Here is a 21,209-nt window from a genome sequence, read left to right on the forward strand (position 1 = left end):
TGTTAAGCCCAACCTCCTAATTCAATGTGGTATCCTCTTAATGAGATTTTCCTTGTTTTATAATCACCAGGTTCTCTTATTACAACTATGGCTGGATCCTGTAAGGTTTGGTTCCTATAGAAAGGACAAGAAATAACCAGAAGGAACTGAAAATAAAGTACAAACTGAAAGCATCAGCTAGTAGCCAATATGAGGGTCAAAAACAAAATAAGCAAGTTGTGCTTTAAGAAAACGAATTTATGATAATAGTACACTCCAGGCATCAGGTTGCACACCTTAGTAGCACAATGACTACTTCAAGGTACCAGTCTCTTCACAGCCTTCTACGTTACCTGGTTGTCCTTCAAATCATACCAGGTCCCCACCATTTAGTCTGCACCAGTGATTCTCACACTTGACGTGCATCAGAACAACCTGGAGAACTTGTTAAGATGCAGATTTCTGGATCCCAGCCCCAGAATTTCTAAATTCATTAGATCTGGGATGGGGCCTGAGAATTTGTATTTCTAACTAGTTCTCAAATGATGCTGATACTACTGGTACTGGGTCTACACTTTAAGAAATATTGTTCAATGTTAAGTAGAAGAAAATGGATAAATGCTATCTCTAAGTTATTTTTTTAAGGTTCTTTAAGCAATCTACTTAAAACATTTCTTCCTATCTTAATCTTAACCTTTTACCACATCAGTAGTACCAACATTAGCTGGCTTGAGTTTCACTGTTTCTTTAAAGGAGAAGATAGCAAAACTGGTGTTTCTTAAAGCATGGTCCATAGTCTACATGCATCGGAATTCCCTGAGATTCTAGGCAAGAATGCAGACCCCTGAGCCCCATCTGAGAGCATCTGAACCAGAATCTCTAAAGATGGGTTCCTAGAACCTGTTTACTAAATATGCACCAAGTCATTCTTAAATTTTGAAAACTACTGCTATAGATCCAAGTTCAATAGTCAGCCGTACACTCAAAATTTGAACAAGAAAATTCTGACAAGTTAATAACAGCCTAAAAGGTGATTTCTTTTTAGAACTAGGGATGATATTTAAGTTGAAACATCTAAAAATATTAACTATTTTAAGTTTCAAAATAGCTATAATAGGGACTTCTCTGGTGGTCCAGTGGCTAAGACTCCAGCTCCCAGTGCAGGGGCCTCGGTTTGATCCCTGGTAGATCCCTAGATCCTAACATGCTGCAACTAAAAAAAGAGATTCTGTATGCCACAACTGAGACCCAGCATAGCCAGGTCTTATTAAACTATAGCCATGTGATATAAATATATAGCTATGCAATATAAATATATAGCCCTGTGATACAAATATGTAGCTATGCTATATAATTTATTAATGTATCACCTATAATGAAATAAGGGTACCCTGAAAGGTTTTCTGTGATTGCTGTACATACCTTAATTCTTCCCCATCATGTACAAACTTTTTGGTCACTAAGTAATTAACTTGCCTGTACTTTTTCTGTTTAATGATTTCTAGTTAGATACCTCTAACTTATGGGATTTCTTTAAATATAATTCTTAGCTTCTAAAGTAGCTGTTGGTCCTTCAATAAGGGTGTTATCCACAATCTAAGTTTAGTGTACCCCTTTGACGCAGTCCTGCAAAAGACTGCACTAGAAGTTTAGTCAAAATGAACACTATAACACAAGTTGTAGATGTTAAAGTTTACCAAGATAAGTATAAGTAATACAGTGTTAGCAAAACATATCAAAAGAAATCAGACTGGGGGAGTTTAGATGAGCACAGCTTCTTATGTCTCCTAGTTCCTCAAGATAACTTTGGGTTGGTGTCCATTATATGTTGAACATAAAATATTTCAGTTGTGAATTCTTGACACATGTGGAAAGAGCAAAATGAGGTTTTACCAAGCCCCTTATCCTTCCCTCCCCAGTTTCATCATGCTAAACCTCCAGTATCACTAACTTTTATGGTTGCAAAATCTGCATTTAGCAAGTCATATTATCTGCATCTAGTATCGCTGTTTCATATATGACTTCTTACTAGGCTACCAGCACTATCTTGCTTCATTGTCCACAAGTTATATAACAATGATTAACTATTATATATATACATATATATATATGCGCATTGCAGCCAAGTAACAATGATTACTCAGTCAGTGGACTAGAGGAGCACTTATGGGCAAGGTCAAGGGCATTTGACTCCAAGTCTGATTAACTCCAAAGTTCATGGTTTTGACTGGAACTCTACATTGGCAGACCCTTTTCTCCTTCCCAGCTGATCTTTCTGTATGAATTTTGACCAGCCCAATTCTTTTTTAAAATTACATATATAATACTTTTGTTAAGGTCTTAATGAATATGAATGTTGGCAATATTACTTTTTTTCCTGAAAACAAAATAAAAGAAATTGTCTGAAATAATAGTCATAAATTTGCCCTTTCTATTCAAAGATTAGTTCAATATCAATTGAATAGTTCAATATCAATATCAGGAAAACTGAGAAGCCTTGGAGAGTCTGAATGGCCTCTCCAAGCTGTCAAGTCATCAGTATCCTGGGCTATCTTCTCATAGTTGCAGAGTTTCCATAATGACCATTATTTATTTATTGAGTACCTACTTGCTTGCAGAATCTGTCCCTGGTATGCTATGCACATTATCTCATTCAATTTATGTAGCAGGTATAGCTGTTCCCATTTTAAATAAGAAGAAGGTAGAGGACTTAAGGTCTCACCTTTGATAATTAGCCTGGCTAGAACTCAAACAGCTATTTTGACTGAGCCATGCTAATGGAATGGGCTCTAAATGTCTGGAAGCATCATCTTTTTTTTCTTAATTTATTTACATATTTGGCTGCATCAGGCCTTAGTTATGGCACACATGCAGTATTGCACAGGCTTCTCTCTAGTTGAGGCATGGGCTCAGTACTTGCAGCATGGGCTTCGTTGCCTCATGGCATGTGGCATCTTAGTTTCCTGACCAGGGATCAAACCTGCATCCTTTGCATTAGAAGGCAGATTCTTAACCACTGGACCACCAGGAAAGTCCCTGGAAGCATCGTCTTACACTTGAAATTTCTGTGACTAGAGAATCCGCTTCTTAGCATGTTCTGTCTCCTAGAAATTTTAATCTTATTTTCCACTGAAATCTTTCTATAACTTCCTTTGGTGTTCATACTGCCTCTGTAATATGTTCAAATACATGACTCATCCTCAAATTAGTCTTTCATGTATTTGAAGCCAGCTATAATCCCACCTGTTTCCTCACTTCAATCCCGTTTTTCTTCTAGGATGTGTGTGCACGTGCATGCTGTTGCTTTAGTCATGTTTGACTCTTTGTGACCCTATGGACCATAGCCTGCAGGCTCCTCTGTCCACCGGATTCTCTAGGCAAGAATACCAGAGTGGGTTGCCATTTCCTCCTCCAAGGGATCTTCCTGACCCAGGAATCTACATCTCTTACGTCTCCTTCACTGGCAGGCAGGTTCTTTACCACGGCCACCGACTGGGATAAATACCCCTAATCTAGGTGGTTTTTGACCAGTCCATTTCTTATCTGTTCAGAATCCTTTCTTTTGGTCCTGCACTCCTGACTGGCCTGACTCTCTTATTTCCAAAGACTTACTGTCTTTCAGTCAATCACTGATTTAAAATGTAATTGTACTTTGACCTAGTGAATTTTTCTACTGGATGACTTCTTATTCCAGCTCCAAGTCTGATGTTAAATGTTACTCTTTATACTACTTATGTCACTTATGCCTATATTTGCCTGTCATTCTTTCTGTTCAGTGGCCTGTAGCATTCAATTTCACTGCTTCATGCTGAAAATATGATGATCCTTAGTATGAATATTAGTGATAAATATGAATTACTAAATAAATCCTTTATTATTATGTTTAATCCTTGCTTTTGTTCTAAGAACAGCAAGATGCAAGAGAATTTGACATTTCCTATTTTTTTCTGGCAAAAGATCTCTTGTTTATTCATTTATCTATTCAACAAATATTTAGTGAATGACTGCCATAGTTTTATGCCTGGGAATACAGCAATGAGAATGATGTATATAGTTTTTGCTTTCATATAGCCTACATCCTAGTTGGAAGAGCAGATAAAACACAAATAAATGGGTAAACAAATTCAGAGAATGCTTAGTGTTGTGAATAACATAAAACCAATGATGCAACCAAGTGATCGAGAAAGTAGCAGACAAGGTGAAGTGATTTTAGATGAGATTGTCAGTGAAGACGCCTCTGAGCAGATAATATTTAGGCAGAGTCATGAATGATGAAAGGATCCAATTACACACTGATATGGGAAAGGAATATCTGAGCAGAAAGGAGTTAGTGAAAATTACTTAGGCAAGAATCAGCTTGATGTGGTTAAAGAAATAACAAGCCCTTATGTCAGCTAGAATACCTATGTGAAGGGAGAGTGGTTCAAGATGAGGCTGTAACAGTAGGCACTGACCAAACTCCTTGGGTTCTAGAAGGTCATAGTTCAGAATTTGTAATAGGAAGCCACTGAAATTGGAGGCATTATGAAGAAGAATATTATAATCTAGTTTACATTTGGGGACTTCTCTTTGACTGCTGTGTGGAGCATAAAATGTAGGCACATAAGAATAAATCTGACGACTGATTAGAAGACTTTCAGGTGAGAAATGACATGGCTTGGATTAGGGTGGAAGAGACAAGAAGACGAATTCAGAATATGTTTCATGGGTTGCACTGATAGAAACTGTTCACATGCTAGGTATAGGGAGTAAGAAAACACAAAATAGAAATCAATATGAGTGGTTGCTAAATATTATATTGATTACATTAATTTCACCAATTTACTATTATATTTGGACTTCATACAAAATTAGATGGACAATGTAAATATGATATATTATTTACTTTGCATAAAATAGTGAAGAAATTTATTAATTAGACTTAGGAAGAGTAAAACTTGGTATTGTTTGATCAGCTAGAATCATTAAGCAAAGCATACAGATGAGATAAAGGAGGTGGAGAAATCTTTATTTGTGATTCCCAAATCTGACTGAGTTGTGAACTGTCAAGTAGTATATTTCAATGTGAGGCCTTTGGAAATTCTGAGTCCCTTAGATCTTCTATATACATTTTTAATTATATTATCATTTTAGTGAAAATCTAAAAAAAAAAATAATGTAAGCATGAAAGTGTTAGTCAATCAGTCATGTCTGACTATTTGCAAACCCATGGACTATAGCCAACCAGGCTCCTCTGTCCATGGAATTCTCTAGGCAAGAATACTGGAGTGGGTTGCCATTTCCTACTCCAATGGATCTTCCCAACCCAGGGATGGAACCTTGGTCTCCTGCACTGTAGCAGATTTTTTATCATCTGCTACTCAGGAAGCCCCCTGAGTACATTAAAATACTTTTTTTTTTTTAAGGAAGAGGGAAAGACCTGCCTAAGGTCACACCTATAGTAGGGGCTTCTCTGTGGCTTTTATATTTTCTCTCCTGGGTCTCCTCTTCTTCTATGTCTTTCCCTTCTCCAGGTCTTGATTTATCACAAGATGTTTTTGTGCTGTCTCATGACTGAGGCATCCTCCTCTCTTCTCTATTGGTGATCTTCTAAAATAGCAATGACAGAAAGAGTCATAGCAAACATTAATTGAACTGAGGGGCTTCCCAGGTGGCGTAGTTGGTGCAGAAGCTGCCTGCCAATACAGGAGACACAAGAGACATGCATTCAATCCCTGCATTGGGAAGATCCCCTGGAGTAGGAAATGGCGTGCTAAGTCACTTCAGTCGTGTCCGTCTCTTTGCCATGCACTCCTCCAGGGGATCTTCTGGACTCAGGGATCAAATCCGTGCCTCTTACATCTCCTTCACTGGCAGGCAGGTTCTTTACCACTAGTGCCACCTGGGAAACCCCTAGGAAATGGCAACCCACTCCAGTATTGTTGCTTGGGACATCCCATGGACAGAGGAGCCTGGCAGGCTACAGTCCATGGGATCACAAAGAGTCAGACAAGACTGAGAGACTGAGCATGCAACTGAATTGAACCTTCTGTTTAAACCAGTCTGTCTACACAGCTGTGCTTCCAGCTATTCTGGATCTTGGTCACTTCATGCTCTGTCCATGCACTACAAGGAAGTTCTGCCTTCTTTCTTGGCAGTTCTGGTTCTCTTTCCTCAATTCATGTCTACTTGGTCTGATGGTCTAATTTACCCCTTTCAAAACCTTACAGTTTTAGCAGGAAAAATCTGGCTTCCTGGATGAACTTATGATCAGGCAATTTCCCTTAATAGTCCTTTTCTTTATAGCACTTCCTCTTACTTAAAAAAAAAAAAAAAAAAGGCACCTATCGCAAAGTAATTTTCACAAAATATTTCACATCTATCACAAAGTAATCCAAAAATGAGATTTGTTTGGTGCGTAGAGTTTGGTGGAGGGGGGTAGGGGTGTATGTTTGATGTGTTTGTTTTGTTTTTAGTTGCCAACGTTAAAAAATTGGAAAATTTCACAGAAAAATCTAGACTTGTTCTCCACATATTTACAGTAGGCTGGAATCCTGTAGCAGTGACCCCATCAAGACGACACAAATTTCCTGCTCACCAGTCAATTCCCAGCAATACATACAAATGCATGTTGCTGCCTGGCTTCCACTGAAAGTTGACTTTGGAGTATCTGCTTTAGATGTCCCTCTATTTTCTCATATTCTGAAGCTATAATATTATCTCTGCATCACCAATGTTTACTCCTTCTCTGCTCATAGATGTTATATTTCTGGGTTATATTGATTTTTATTTTAAAAATGATGATTGACTCAAAGCATTCACTATCCTTTCAACATATCAATCAGTTCATATGAGACTTTTCTAAACCTTGAGTTCTAGTAGGACTTCCTTTACTCCTATATAAGTTTAAGTATATATTTTTTAAAAGTTTAGCATTTGAAGAAAAGAAATTCAATTATTGTCTTCTGCCCCAATACACTCTATCTTAGAAACAAGAAAGGTACTCTGTAAGTATCAGCTTCTGACAAAAAACTTTTCCTATACACTGACTTTTTTCCTTTTAATATAATATTTTGTAGAAGGAAATGGCAACCCACTCTAGTATTCTTGCCTGGGAATTTCCATGGACAGAGGAGCCTGGTGGACTACAGTCCATGGGATCACAAAAGAGTTGGACACGACTGAAAGACTAACATGCACACTGCCCTACTTGCAGGACCTCAGCTGCCTGACCAGGGATCAAACCCAGGGCTTGGCAGTAAAAGCCACAAGTCTTAACCTCTGAACCACCAGGGAAATCCCTTAACCTTTTTAAAAAAGAAAGATTCAGAAGTCAGCAATCTTCAGTCAAATTACTGCCTGATTTGAATTTCATGTCATTTTATGAACTGAAAATAAATAAAAACATTTAATGCTTCATGATTACATCGAATTATAAAAATAACTACATAAATTATGAATATCCAACAAAGTTATTGGGGAAGTGAATTTTTAAGAATTAAAAAAGATTCAGAGACATTGAATGTTAAAGTTAGATCTGAGATGGGGGAAGTTTAAGATAGTGATCAAAGCCTTTCTTTACTTATTTTCCTCTGATTGTATTTGTTTTGATCTCTACTTCTTCACCTTCATTTTAGTTTCTGCTTAATTATCTATGCAAGCATGAACGTTTCAGTATTACTTTTCTTTCCACGTTGATGGAATATTCTAAGCTGACCAACATTTTCTTGGTAGTTTGCTTTCAAAGCAAAGAGTTTTTCACTAATATAGTTACAGTACTTTGTTTTCCACTAAATTGATTTCCAAAATTTCCCATCCTCTGTGGTTTACATCCACTATGGGCTTATAAATTCTTTGAAGATAAGAATAGATGACTTTGAATTAGGCAAGAAAAAAAATTCTGCAAAACTAGATTTTCTAAGCCTATGACCCAGATAGGCTCATAAATACTTTCAAATCCTTACCTTTGAAAGCTACTGAAGATCTTCTGAAAACTTGTAAGATGCTTTGACATAAATGGCAATATCTACTTGAATGCCTATATTGTAAATGATATTCTATTTTAGATCAAACAACAACGTATTCGATCAACTGTCAATCATAGAAGAGATAAGTTCTTTTTTTCAGCAATTTAATTAAATAGGGTGCTGTATCACTAACATACTATATTAAGGAAACACACATACACACAAAATGTCTTATAACCATATGAAAAGATTCTTAACATCGCTTGCAAACATTGAAATGCAAGTTAAAATGTCATAGCATTTTTTTACATATCAGAATTAAGACCAAAACAGTGTGATAATACCTCACTGTTAGTGAGGTTATGGTGAAACAGGTGTAATCCTCTTGTGTTAGAAGACACATGAATTGATAAACTCTTACCAAATGGCACTGTTTACCAAAATGTTTTAATGTTCTATTTTTTGATCCACGAATTCCACTAAGAATTTACCGTACACATATATTTAGACTTGTGATCAAACATACAAGTACAAAAATAATTTTGTAATTGTACTTGTCTAGTAATCCAAAGATATCAAAAAATACAAAACAAAGTTCCCAATAGTAAACATACAGTTACTAAGCATATATTAATAGTAAAAAGAAATGAAAACGTATGTCCACACAAAGACTTGTACACAAATGTTCATACCAACATTATTTGTAACAGATAAAAAGTGAAAACCATTCAAAAGTCCATCAACTGAAAAATAGATAAGTAGATGTGGTATCCATACAGTGGGATATAAACCAGCCATAGAAAGAATGAAGTCCTGATATCTGCTGCAACATGATTGAACCTCAAAAACAACTAAGTGAAAAAAGCAGCCACAAAAGGCCATATATTGTATGACTCTATTAATATGAAGAACACAGAATAAGCAAATCCACTGAGACCAAAAGTAAATCAGTGGTTGCCTAAGGCAGGAGTAAGGGGGAAAGGATAGGGTGAGGAAAATAACAGGTCAGCTTTATTTTTGTAGATTAGGATGATGATTGCACTAATACAAGCATACTGATTCCACTGAATTGTACTCCTTTTTTTTTTTTTTGGATCTGCACCACACAGATCTTAGTTCCCCAACCAGGGTTTGAACCTGTGCCCCCTGCCTTAGGAGGGGGCAGTCTTAACCACGGGGCCTCCAGGAAAGTCCCTGAAGTATACTCTTTAAACCAATATATTTCTTACTTGATAAAATAATCTTCAAAAAAATAATCAAAATTTCCATCAATTATGAGATGGGTCAAATAAATTATACTAAATCTATGCAATGGAGAATGGCACAGTTATGAAAATTTCATTGCCCTATTTGTGCCAGTAAAGAGAAATCTTCTAAAAAAATTTGTTATAAGAGCAAAGTACAGAATATTGTATGTACTAAGGTCCAATTTATGTGACAAAATGCATGGAATATTTCTTGAAAGACACATATGAGACTGGTAACAGTTGTCTTTGGGAAATGGGAGATGGGATATAGAATGTGAGATTTTTCTTTTCAGTATTCCCTCTTATCTTTTCTTAAGCATTTTACTGTGCATATATTTATTTCACAATAAACTATTTTAAACTATTTTTTTTCCCTAAGGGAAAAGAGAGGGAAAAAGAAAGTCCGAATCAGTAAGACATGAAATACCCTGCTACGTACGATGGATGTAAAGTGTTGTGGGGCTAACACAGGTGGTGACCGTGCAGACCTACCCTCTGTTTACTATTTAACTAGGAAGAGATTAAATTAAAAAGTGACAAAGTAATTTATGGGAACTTTAAAAAACATAAAATTAGCATAAGAAACCATGTGTGAGTGCTCTGTATGCAGACGAGAGCGTTCTCGCAGCAGCACTCGGCTGCGTGGTGTCAAGCCAGAGGATTAGCAGGGCAACCACACGACACTTAAAAAAAGCGGGTGGCTTGTCAGAAGCTTGCTTGTAGCAAAATGGTCACAGGTGCAGCGTAGCACGTTGTTTCAAGCACAAGTGGAAGTTTAGAAAACGTTTCTTGTGTGTGGCCTTGCTGTGTAGATCTTTGGGCTTCCCCGGGGCTCGGCAGTAACGAATCTGCAGCAGACACTGGAGCCTCGGGTTTGATCCCTGGGTCAGGCAGATCCCCTGGGGGAGGGCATGGCAACCCCCTCCGGCATTCTCACCTGGAGAACCCTGTGGACAGAGGAGCTGGGCAAGCGATGGCTCATAGGGTCACAAAGAGCTGGACACGCATGAAATGACTGATCACACGTGCACGTAGATCTGAGTTTCCCTACCGAGGATTGAACCCATGCCCCCTGCATCGGGAGCTCAGAGTCTTAATCACTGCACTGCCAAGGAAGTCCCTAGAAAACTTTTAAAAGAAATCATACTAGGCTATACCTGAAACTAACACGATATTATACGTCAACTATGTCTCAACAAAAATTAAAAGGAAAAAAAGCCTAGTAAGGTTTGATTATCCTAGTCTCTCTACACATAGAGACATAAACGTGCCCTTGAAGGTTTAATAAGAGCTTGTCCCAGGTAGAAAAAAAAATGGTTCTAGGTGCTAGGATGCTTCTTAAGCAGAACACCCACTGTTCGGTAGAAATAGTAGGTACATTCTATTTCTAATTCTCATAGCCATCCTGCATTAGGAAGCAGTAGTCTCATTTTAACGTGCAGGGAATATAAAACCCAGAAAAGCAAAATACATTATCCAGTGCCCTACAACTACTACAAGTTGGGATTGGTAGTCGAACCTAGATCTGAATGATTCCAGCACAAGTATTCTTTCTATCAAACCATTCCACTTCCCATGCTGAAAACTTGCTTCTGGTGTTGTTCAGGAATCAAGAATTGAGAAGGAAACGGCAACCCACTCCAGTATTCTTGCCTAGAAAATTCCATGGACAGAGGAGCCTGGCAGGCTGTAGTCTATGGGATCACAACGAGTCAGACACGACTGAGCACACACACACGGGAATCAAGAAAGTAAAAGCAGTGTTTGTTTGTTCATTACCTCAAGGGCTGGATAAGGAGTTAAACTTCCTGATTCTTAGTCCATTCTAAGATATCCTAACTGATATCCTAATTATGCATATCCTAATTATGCATAATTGGTTTGAGGAAAAGGTTTTGGTTTTTACAGTTGAGATGGGGAGACTGCCATGTATCAATGATGTAGCCACATTAAGTGATAGCTAAGAATAGGAATGTTTATTAAGAACTATAATGTTCAGATGCTTCTGCAAGGTGGGTGTATATGACCATTTCACAGATGAGAAAAGAAAGACTTGGGGATGTCAAGCAGCTTACTCGTGGCCCAAAACTGAGTAATAAACAATTAAATGAATATGAGTGGTGAAGTCTGAATTCAAACTCAAAACCCTATTCCAGAACTTTTCATTCTTTCCTCAGCCATGAAGCCACTGAAGTACAAAACAGATATACATAGAAGTGGCAAATATAAGACATTTGTCTCAAGCAATGTGGCTGTGAAGGGAATGAGAAACAGCAGCTGTTAACTAGAGTGAGGGACAAGGAAGTAAGGATCTTGTTGTGTTTCTTTAACGTACAGGCGATCAAACCACGTTTAAGATGGGAAGTGCATCGTAAAGACTGAAACACAGTCCAGAGCACAGAGTAAGTGCTTAATAATTGTTTCTTACTTGATGAAAGTGAAGGAGTTATTGATTAATGGAGCAGGGTCTATAAAAAAGCAGGCATGTCATGAACCAAGAATGGCAGTTAGTATTGGTAACAATGACATTTTTCCAGAGAATCAGAGGCAAAGGAAATAAGGGAAGCAAGATGTAAGGAGGTTTTAAGTTAGAACAAAAGGTAAATGGGGGTGGTCCAGTAGAGTGTTCTCCATGGTCTTGGTAAAATAAAAGGTAAAGTATCCGTGGTGAACGAGGAGGGAGTGAGAGGGTCCGGGAATGTGGGGAGCTTTTAAACAACTATTATGGTAAACGTGATAAGGTCTCAGTGAGACCAGATTCTGAAGAGGCTGTGTTTAGTTAGGTGTAAATGACTGGCATGGACAGACAGTTGCAAGGGACCCCATCAAATACACACTTAGATTGTTCTTAGTGCAGAGTTGATCAGCCTAGACTCAGGAAATACCAGACAATTGCTAGAGCTTTTTGTCCCATTTGGATGAACAATAGCCATATGTCAACCTACCAGGTGTATAGAAGATAAAAGTTTATATTCCACATTGCCAGTTCACTGGCTAAATCTTGGGGCAGTTTAGTTCAGTTCAGTCACTCAGTGGTGTCCGACTCTTTGCGACCCCATGAACCACAGCACTCCAGGCCTCCCTATCCATCACCAACTGCCAGAGTCTTCTCAAACCCATGTCCTTTGAGTCGGTGATGCCATCCAACCATCTCATCCTCTGTCATCCCCTTCTCCTCCTGCCCTCAATCTTTCCCAGCATCAGGGTCTTTTCAAATGAGTCAGCTCTTCACATCAGGTGGCCAAAGTATTGGAGTTTCAGCTTCAGCATCAGTCCTTCCAAAGAACACCCAGGACTGATTTCCTTTAGAATGGTCTGGGTGGATCTCCTTGCAATCCAAGGGACTCTCAAGAGTCTTCTCCAACACCACAGTTCAAAAGCATCAATTCTTGGGGCAGGCACATAATAATTCCCCAATAAATAACTGAAGACCTTATAAAAATTCAAACTATGATTTCAAAATAACTCAAAAGAGCTCAGTAATGATTTTTATTTGTCGCATCCCTCATCCTTATGTGATCATCTTTTATGTTTATACTATGCTTCACACGTTTCAAGATGCTTTCGATACGTATCAGCTCATCTAATCTTTAAACCTTTATGAAGTATTTGGGGTCATACCACTCCCATTTGACAAATAGAAAAACTAAATCACATGGAAATTAAATGATTTGCTAAAGATAAAGGACTGGTGTAAAGCTGGTGGTAAAATCAGTTTTCTAACATCTGACTCAATTCTAAGACATCCCAACAAAATCATGATTAGAAATTAAGTCTACAGTCAAGGTTTTATGGCAATTGGGGATGATATGATACCTTGTTTTTTGGGATGTTTTAATATTTATTTTATTTATTTGGCTGTACTGGGGCTTAGTTGCAGCACATGTGATCTCTGACCTTTCGGTTGTGGCATGCGGACTCTTAGTTGTGGCATACAGGATCTAGTTCCCTAATCAGGGATCAAGCCCGGGCCCCCTGCACTGGGAGTGTGACGTCTTAGCCACTGGACCACCAGGGAAGTCCTCATAGTATCTTTGGTTTTCTTAAGGAATCCATGGATTGAAAAGGAAATCCAGAACCGCAACTCAAGATGCTCCTTAGACCTCATGGACGTGAAGGTTACAAGCACCTTCTTCATCAAAAGTCAACAATGTCAAAATCTAAGGGGTAGATTTCCTGAGTCCTCATAGATCTTCACATTACAAGAGTATTGTCACAATACCCGGAACCAGTATTTAATAAAAAAAAAAAAAAACTCAAGTACAAAGTTTGTGAAATAACACAATTTCCATTTTTTATTATATAAGTATACTACCACTGTCAAAGTTTCTTCGTTAATTATCCCCTCCCCTTCTCCCCACTCATTCCTCCCTTCCCTTTCAATTCTGCTTTTCCATTTATAGTTTTAGATCCTGACATAACGTCACCACTTTGGGTAGCTGGTGTTTCAGTGAACCTGGATCCACCCTTCACGGTGGGGCAGATAACCCCTGGGCACTGCTGGCAGACTCATGGAGGCCCCTGCCAGGCATTTCCTCCTAGTAAAATGACCCAAGTGTTCCACCCATGTGTCAGAGTACATGACTTATGTAAGGCCTCTACTAAGCTCCCAAAATTAAAGAGAATGAAAAATTCAAATCAGAGGTTGTTAACTTCCCAGATTCTTGAGAGCTGTTTTCATGTTCTAGACAGTTCTGCAATTTCTCTCCCCTTCATTCACAACTCTTCCCATTTTTCTGTAACCAGTATGAACTGCTCCCTACTGTAAGTACGGTCAGTTCTCTTTTGTTTTTGCTATTAAGCATACTTTAAAATTATGGTTAAGAATTGTATTACCAAACTTATTACATCTCTTGTGGAAGTTTGAGTATTACAACTAGGTGTAAGTCAAACTCCCATTCAGCTTTTTAGCAAAATGGCCAGCATCTACTTGAAACCTTAGTTCAGTTCAGTGCAGTCGCTCAGTCGTGTCCAGTTCTTTGCGACCCCATGGACTGCAGCACACCAGGCCTCCCTGTCCATCACCAGCTCCCGCAGCTTACTCAAACTCATGTCCATTGAGCCGGTGATGCCATCCAACCATCTCATCCTCTGTCGTCCCCTTCTCCTCCCACCTTCAATCTTTCCCAGCATCAGGGTCTTTTCCGATGAGTCAGTTCTTCACATCAGGTGGCCAAAGTATTGGAGTTTCAGCTTTAGCATGAGTCCTTTCAATGAATATTCAGGACAGGATTTCCTTTAGGATGGTCTGGTTGGATCTCCTTGCTATCCAAGGGACTCTCAAGAGTCTTCTCCAAAACCATAGTTTAATAGCATCAATTCTTCGATGCTCAGCTTTCTTTATAGTCCAAGTCTCACATCCATACATGACTACTGAAAAAACCATAGCTTTGACTAGACGGACCTTGCTGGCAAAGTAATGTCTTTGCTTTTTAATATGTTGTCTAGGTTGGAAATAACTTTTATTCCAACAAGCAAGAATCTTTTCATTTCATGGCTGCAGTCACCATCTGCAGTGATTTTGGAGCCCAAGAAAATAAAGTCTGTCACTGTTTCCATTGTTTCCCCATCTATTTTTGCCATGAAGTGATGGGATCGGATGCCGTGATCCTAGTTTTCTGAATGTTGAGCTTTAAGCCAACTTTTTCACTCTCCTCTTTCACTTTCATCAAGAGGCTCTTTAGTTCTTCTTTGCTTTCTGCCATAAGGGTGGTGTCATCTGCATAACTGAGGTTATTGGTATTTCTCCTGGCAATCTTGATTCCAGCTTGTGCTTCATCCAGCCCAGCATTTCTCATGATGTACTCTGCATATAAGTTAAATAAGCAGGGTGACAATATACTTAAGACCTTAAGCTTTAAGATCCTATTAAAAGGCCCAGGAACATGATTCCTGAATCTGACTTGGGATGAGAGTGGGCAGTAGGATGTAAACTTCCCTGCTTAGCTCACTGCAGCTGAGCTGTCCTGTACTGTCCGGTAGTCTTGCTGTGTCTGCTACTATGAGTCCCATATCCCTGCACATTTCTCGGAGGAAGAAATTCCAAATGGTCTTTTCAATTCTTGTAAAGCCACAGACTACCTAGGCAATATTGATATCCCTGAGACTTGAGGGATAAGACCCAAATATATAGATAGATTGATTGATCAGAGTTTTGGTTGTTAACTCTCTAGCTTTACATTTCTAATTCTTGATACTAACTAAATTCTAAACTTGTTGTTCTTTCCCTTTGTTGTATTTCATATATTTTAGATCTTTTCATGATTTTATTTCAGGCTCCTCAGTTCCAAATCATGAGACATTTTTCGCCCTGTCAACCTGTATCAGTCATCCATCTTTGGAGCCCCATTTTCCACCAACTCCTGGATGTCTACTTTCCTGCTATCTGATTGTCAAATTCTGAAACATGTGTCTAAAACACCACTTTATTTGAATTCCTTTATAGATTATTTTATAGTCTCCAGAGTTAATATTGCCCTAATAAAACTGAAAACAGTTCAATATTTTACTAAGAGGCAAGGCACCAATTAGAAAAGCTGGACTTATGAAAATCTGCTAGTATGTCCATTTGAACTTATCAATAATTTCCATCTCATGACTTTAAGAGCATGGACAGAACATAGCAGAAAGGGCACAAACATCATAAGATATCAACTAAGTTTTATATTCTGGCTAAGTTTGAATTCCACCTCTGTTGCTTACTGGCTCTCTGAAGTTCGGTAGTTTTCTTACTTATCAAATGGAAACTAGATAACAAATACCCAAAGAAGTGTTATGTAAGTTAAATAAAATTCCATATGCAAATGCCTAAAATGTTTCCTAGCAAAAAATTGATTTATTATGTTATAATTAATCTCAGAAATTTCCTATAGATTTATTGTTTCTGTTTCTTCTTTATTTGCTTTATTATAACTCAATATCCATTCTTTTCTTCCATCACATCAGACTAGATTTTTGCTTTTGAGAATTCTGATATTTTAAATTATATTTTGGCATAATTTTTGAAGTTTACATTAAGATTGTAGAACCAATCATATTATAGTAAGGCAAGTCTACCTGTTTTTTGCCTCTCTGAAAAACTAAGATGCTTTTCCTTAGTATTATTTTGTATGCATGCAAATATATTCCTTGTAGTATTTGAAAGTGACCATAGATTTTGCAAAGCAAAATATCCCATTGCTAAATACTAGTGTAACATAGGAATACTTTAGTGTGTGTTCCCTCAAGCTTAATGAAGAACAAGACACTTATAGTTTAGTGTCTCATTTAGCCTGTCAGATTATCTCTAACAGTTTTCCAAAAGTAATTTGGAAAAACAACCCATCCAATTCTCCATCTCCCAGCTCTCCTTTCCTCTGGTTTGACTGCGCCCTCAGGCACGCCCTCTGGTGGTGGTGGTGAGATGGCTGTCATAGTTCCCTGAGGACCCCTTGGAGTTACAAGTCCAGGCAATCACACCGCTTTTTGGACAGCTCAAGTTATTATAACCTGGGAAGGAGGAGTCGATGCCCGGCAAGAAGAAGAGCAGGGGGCCATCCCAACGGCCCCATCAGAAAGCCTCCTAATCCTGTGTAAAGATAAATCCATAGCACATGGAGTTCAGGGTAGGTTGGGTTCTAGTCTACCCAGTTCAGCATTCCCCAAACCATGTCTATAATTTCTCACCTTCAGGCCTTAGATCACTCTCATGTGGTGGAGTCTCCCACTTGTCAAAACATTTTCCGTGAAAAGATGTCACAAATGGCTAATAAATAATTTTTCTTCTCTTTGGGTAATGGTTTATTAGGGCTTCCATGGTAGCTCAATCAGTAAAGAATCTGCTTGCAGTGCAAGAGACCCAAGTTCGGTCCCTGAGTCAGGAAGATACCCTGGAGAAGGAAATGGCTATGCACTACAGTATTCTTTCCTGGGAAATCCCATGGGCAGAGGAGTCTGGTGGGCTACAGTCCATGGGGTTGCAAGAATCGGACTCGACTTGGTGACTAAACCACCAATGGTTTATTAATATCCATTCAAGTAGCTTATTCTCTTTGTATAAAGCTTTCAAGTCACTTACGATTCTATCAAACCATATTATTTATAACTTAAAATAACAAGCTGCATTTTCATCTGTCTCATTCACTAGGATTTTTAATATTTGTTTTATGAAAGAAGAGGTGAGTAATAATACCTTATTAGACAAATGGTCCTGGGACATTGGTAAATAACTTAAGAACAACAATAAACCCATTAAAAATAGATCCTGATCTCACATCTAATTCCAAAATAAATCACTAATAATTTTTAAAAGTTAAATGTAAAAACATGAATCCAATGAGAAACAGGAGAAAATATAAGGTTAATAATTATGTGTTCTCAGGGTAGGGAAGGCCTTCTTAAATTATCCAATGATAATTTATCATTAAATTATCCAATTTATCTAGTGACAAATTATCCATGAAAAAATTTACTAATCAAATACAAGAAAAAGTAGTTAGCCTTAAATATCAAAAAACTTTAAGACAAAGAGAAAAAAATATTTCTAACAGATAAATGTAATCAGAAATTTTCATTTATCAGATTTATAAGGGAGCTAATTATCCCTACCTCAACCCCCCAAAAAATGGCTGGCCAAAGAAAACATGAGCTAAGCCTGTGAGATTTTCTCCTGTCAAGGAACGTCACAAGTCAGGGGTGTAGGGACTGGACAATTTTTAAAACTCCAAGAGGACTATGAGAGTGAGGAGAGAGTGAAGTGAAGTGAAGTTGCTTAGTCGTGTCCAACTCTTTGTGACCCCATGGACTGTAGCCAGGCTCCTGAGAGGGTAGTATTTCTAATAATTACCATAAGAGAGGCAGAAATATCTAAAAGGAATTAGGAAACTTTTTGTATAAAATATAAGCAGTAGAAAAGTGGTTGCCAGGGGCTGAGTTGAGGGGAAAAGGGAGAGGTGGTTGGTCAAAGGGTAGAAACTTTCATTTATAAGATGTATAAAGTATGAGGATATGAAGCAGAACATGGTGACTACAGTTGATAACACTATATTGTATAATTGAAATTTGTTAAAAGAGTACAACTTAAGTATTTTCGCCACCCTTCCCAAAAAGATAAATACGTGAAGTGACAGATATATTAATTAACTTGGTGGGGAGAAACCTTTCACAATATATATGTGTATCAAATCATCACATTATACAGTTTAAATATCTTAAAATTTTATTTGTCAATTATACATCAGTAAACTGGGTGGTGGGGGGTGGGGAGAAATGGAACATTTAAAAATCTATGTCCCGTGATACTGAGAGTATTAAATTCTTTAAAGCATTCATTCAACCTACAATGCATTTCCTTCATTATTATGTTTAAAATCCTCATTTCTGCATACTTGGAATGGCCAGTTCTTGCATGATGAAGATTTGTCTTGATTCACAGTATTTTTTGTTTTGCTTCTTAGGTACCAACAAAGGACCAATGACTTTCTCAACAACTGCTCTACCGCCACCTCCACCATCCCATCCAGCCAGCCAGCCACCATTGCCAGCATCTCACCCAACACAGTTGCCAGCCCCAAGTCTACCTCCCAGAAACATTAAACCTCCCTTAGACCTCAAGTAAGCAAAAGATTATTTCGCCATTTTTTTTTTTTTTCTTCTTCGCCATTTCTTTGTCAATCTCTTGTCAGGAATTTTCAAATGTGCTTGGCTGAGTGCTGAGGGTTCCGTGTGACTCTGGTGGAGCCACAAAAGTGGTCAGTTAGCAGGGAGAAGAGATGGCTTAGCAAGCTGCTCTCACACCTCCATATCCTTTAGCAATTCTTATTTATCTGCTTTGGCAATGGTTTTCCCCTTAAGAGTTCATTTGAGGAAAATTTCTAGAGCCTTTTTAGAAGTTCTGAAGCATTCTTCAGGTCCACACAACCACCATCTCCTTAACCTTCATCATCATTTCCGCCACCACTACCATTAGCATCACTGCCACCATCGTTTTCATCACCACCATCATTTTCATCACCACCGTCATTTTCATCACCACCGTCATTTTCATCACCACCGTCGTTTTCATCACCACCATCATTTTCATCACCACCATCATTACTACCAATACCACCATAATATTTTGTTGGCGGCCTGTAACATGCTAGGCACTTTACATATATAATCCTTATGACTTTATTGAGTGGATAGTGTTTTCATCATTTCACAGATGAGTAAATGGAACTTTACAGAGGTTAAGTAACTCTCAATAGCAGACTGTCAATAGCAGTCTGAGTCCACTGTATACTTAAAAGTTTAACCACTCTGCTAAATAACCTCCTATAAGTAAAAAAATGGAGGTTTTCTCTGAGTAATCAGATTTCTGACTGTGTATTTAAAAAATAGGAAACTTATTCAAGCCCACTTTCACTTTTCTTAGATGGTACTTTTTAGACATATCAGAACTGTATATGTTGTTATGCACAGGCTCTTTATCTGTGATTTACCAGAAGAGCTGGTTGAGAAAAAAAAAGCAGAAGACTGGGATAGAATGAAATATTGTTTCAAAGAGAAATAGACAATGGCAAGCATAGATTCTGTTGGCAAGTCAGAGTAGATCTTCTATTTCTTCTTCTAAAAAATTGTTTTGCATGATTATCCTTTACCACAAATATGCCAAAAATATTTAGCTCCAGTTGTTTTTCCTTCACTCCAATCCCCTACCAGATTGATGTTCATTACATTCTAAAGTACTTAATAACCATAAGCCTTATGATAGACTCAGTTAATACCATGTCTGATTGACAGCTTTCCTTCAATGCTGATAATTACAATTTAGAACAGGAGTTGAAAACACACTTGTCAAAAAAAAAAAAAGAAAACACACTTGTCATGGGTAGTTAGTGCTACATTTCACTTTATTAGGCTTTGATGGGGAGTGAGGGGGTGCTGTTGGTTAAAAAGAGAACTCCAACTGAATACAAGATGTTAGAGCAGTTTACTATTTTACATACAGCCTGCATTTTACATTTATGTTAACCACATGCCCTTCCAGACATTCGAGTTTATGAATCCTAGTTTATGACAACCAGCTACCAAAGCAGAATATGAGCCATTTGCCTACTAACATATGAGTGTCAAATAAATATTAACTTAATTAAAATAACTAATATGTGCTCTTATATAAACTTGATTTCTGTATAAATTGCTTTCTTTTCACATGTATTAAATCCTGTGTCTTTATCCTACTCTGAGGAATCTAACCCATTAGATTTTGATCTCAGTACTTTTGAGGCTTATTATATGACTCTATCCCAACAGCTGGCTTTAATTAGGCTTCTGGATCCTGTGTAATTCTAGTGAGAAATTTCAGTAAGTACCTTGAGTATGAATTCTTGATAATTGATAAGGCAAAAAGACTGGTGATTCTTTGACTGAAGAAATCATGCAGGAGGGTTTATCACTATTGCTGTTGTTTGAGCATCCCCGGGACCAGTCCTAGGTTTGGGATCAACCGCAAGGACACTCAGGACCCAGCACACAGGAGTACTCGTGGTTGAGGTTTATCCTAGTCATACTCTTCTTCTAAACTTGGCAGTGGACAGAGTAAAACTGCTCCTTTCTCTAGCTACAAAAATGCAATGCATGTGTGGTATTGCTTCCCAGGGAAGCCTATTACAGTCATCTTTCCATTGAAAGCTGCCACCTAGGCACCTTCTGCCTAGCAACTACCAAAATACCAGACCTCTAGAAGTAAAGCAGGTGTTCACCATAAGTCGTGTTGTTTATACAGTCTAGACACAGCAAAGCGCTCTTATCATTAGGCAACTTTTCCTATCAGTGCAAGGAATGCTTTAGAAGCTGAGTTCCCAGATATAAGCCAACAGACTATCTTGGTAGAAGATTCTTTTTAAAATAGCAGCTTCAGGCCTGCTACGTTAACTCTTTTCTGTAAACCTGCCCCCTAGAATCCACTGTGATAAGGTGAGGAATACAAAGTTGTAGAAGGAAGAACAAATTTCAAAGAGACCAGTAGCCTGGACTACTGCATCCTACCGATGTTGGTCAGTTTCCCACATATTTA

The 21,209-nt window shown here is 38.1% G+C and overlaps 1 protein-coding gene across 1 annotated transcript in view; it reads left to right on the top strand.

The window, feature by feature from the left end:
* The window catches only part of FYB1 (FYN binding protein 1), a 171,219-nt gene that overhangs the window by 103,145 nt on the left and 46,865 nt on the right, over positions 1–21,209 (top strand). Inside the window, 1 exon segment of the mRNA XM_005907618.3 lies at positions 18,607–18,763. Within this exon segment, the coding sequence (XP_005907680.2) occupies positions 18,607–18,763 (157 nt within the window).

This window comes from Bos mutus, chromosome 20 (assembly GCF_027580195.1).
Source record: "Bos mutus isolate GX-2022 chromosome 20, NWIPB_WYAK_1.1, whole genome shotgun sequence".
Lineage (NCBI taxonomy): Eukaryota > Metazoa > Chordata > Mammalia > Artiodactyla > Bovidae > Bos > Bos mutus.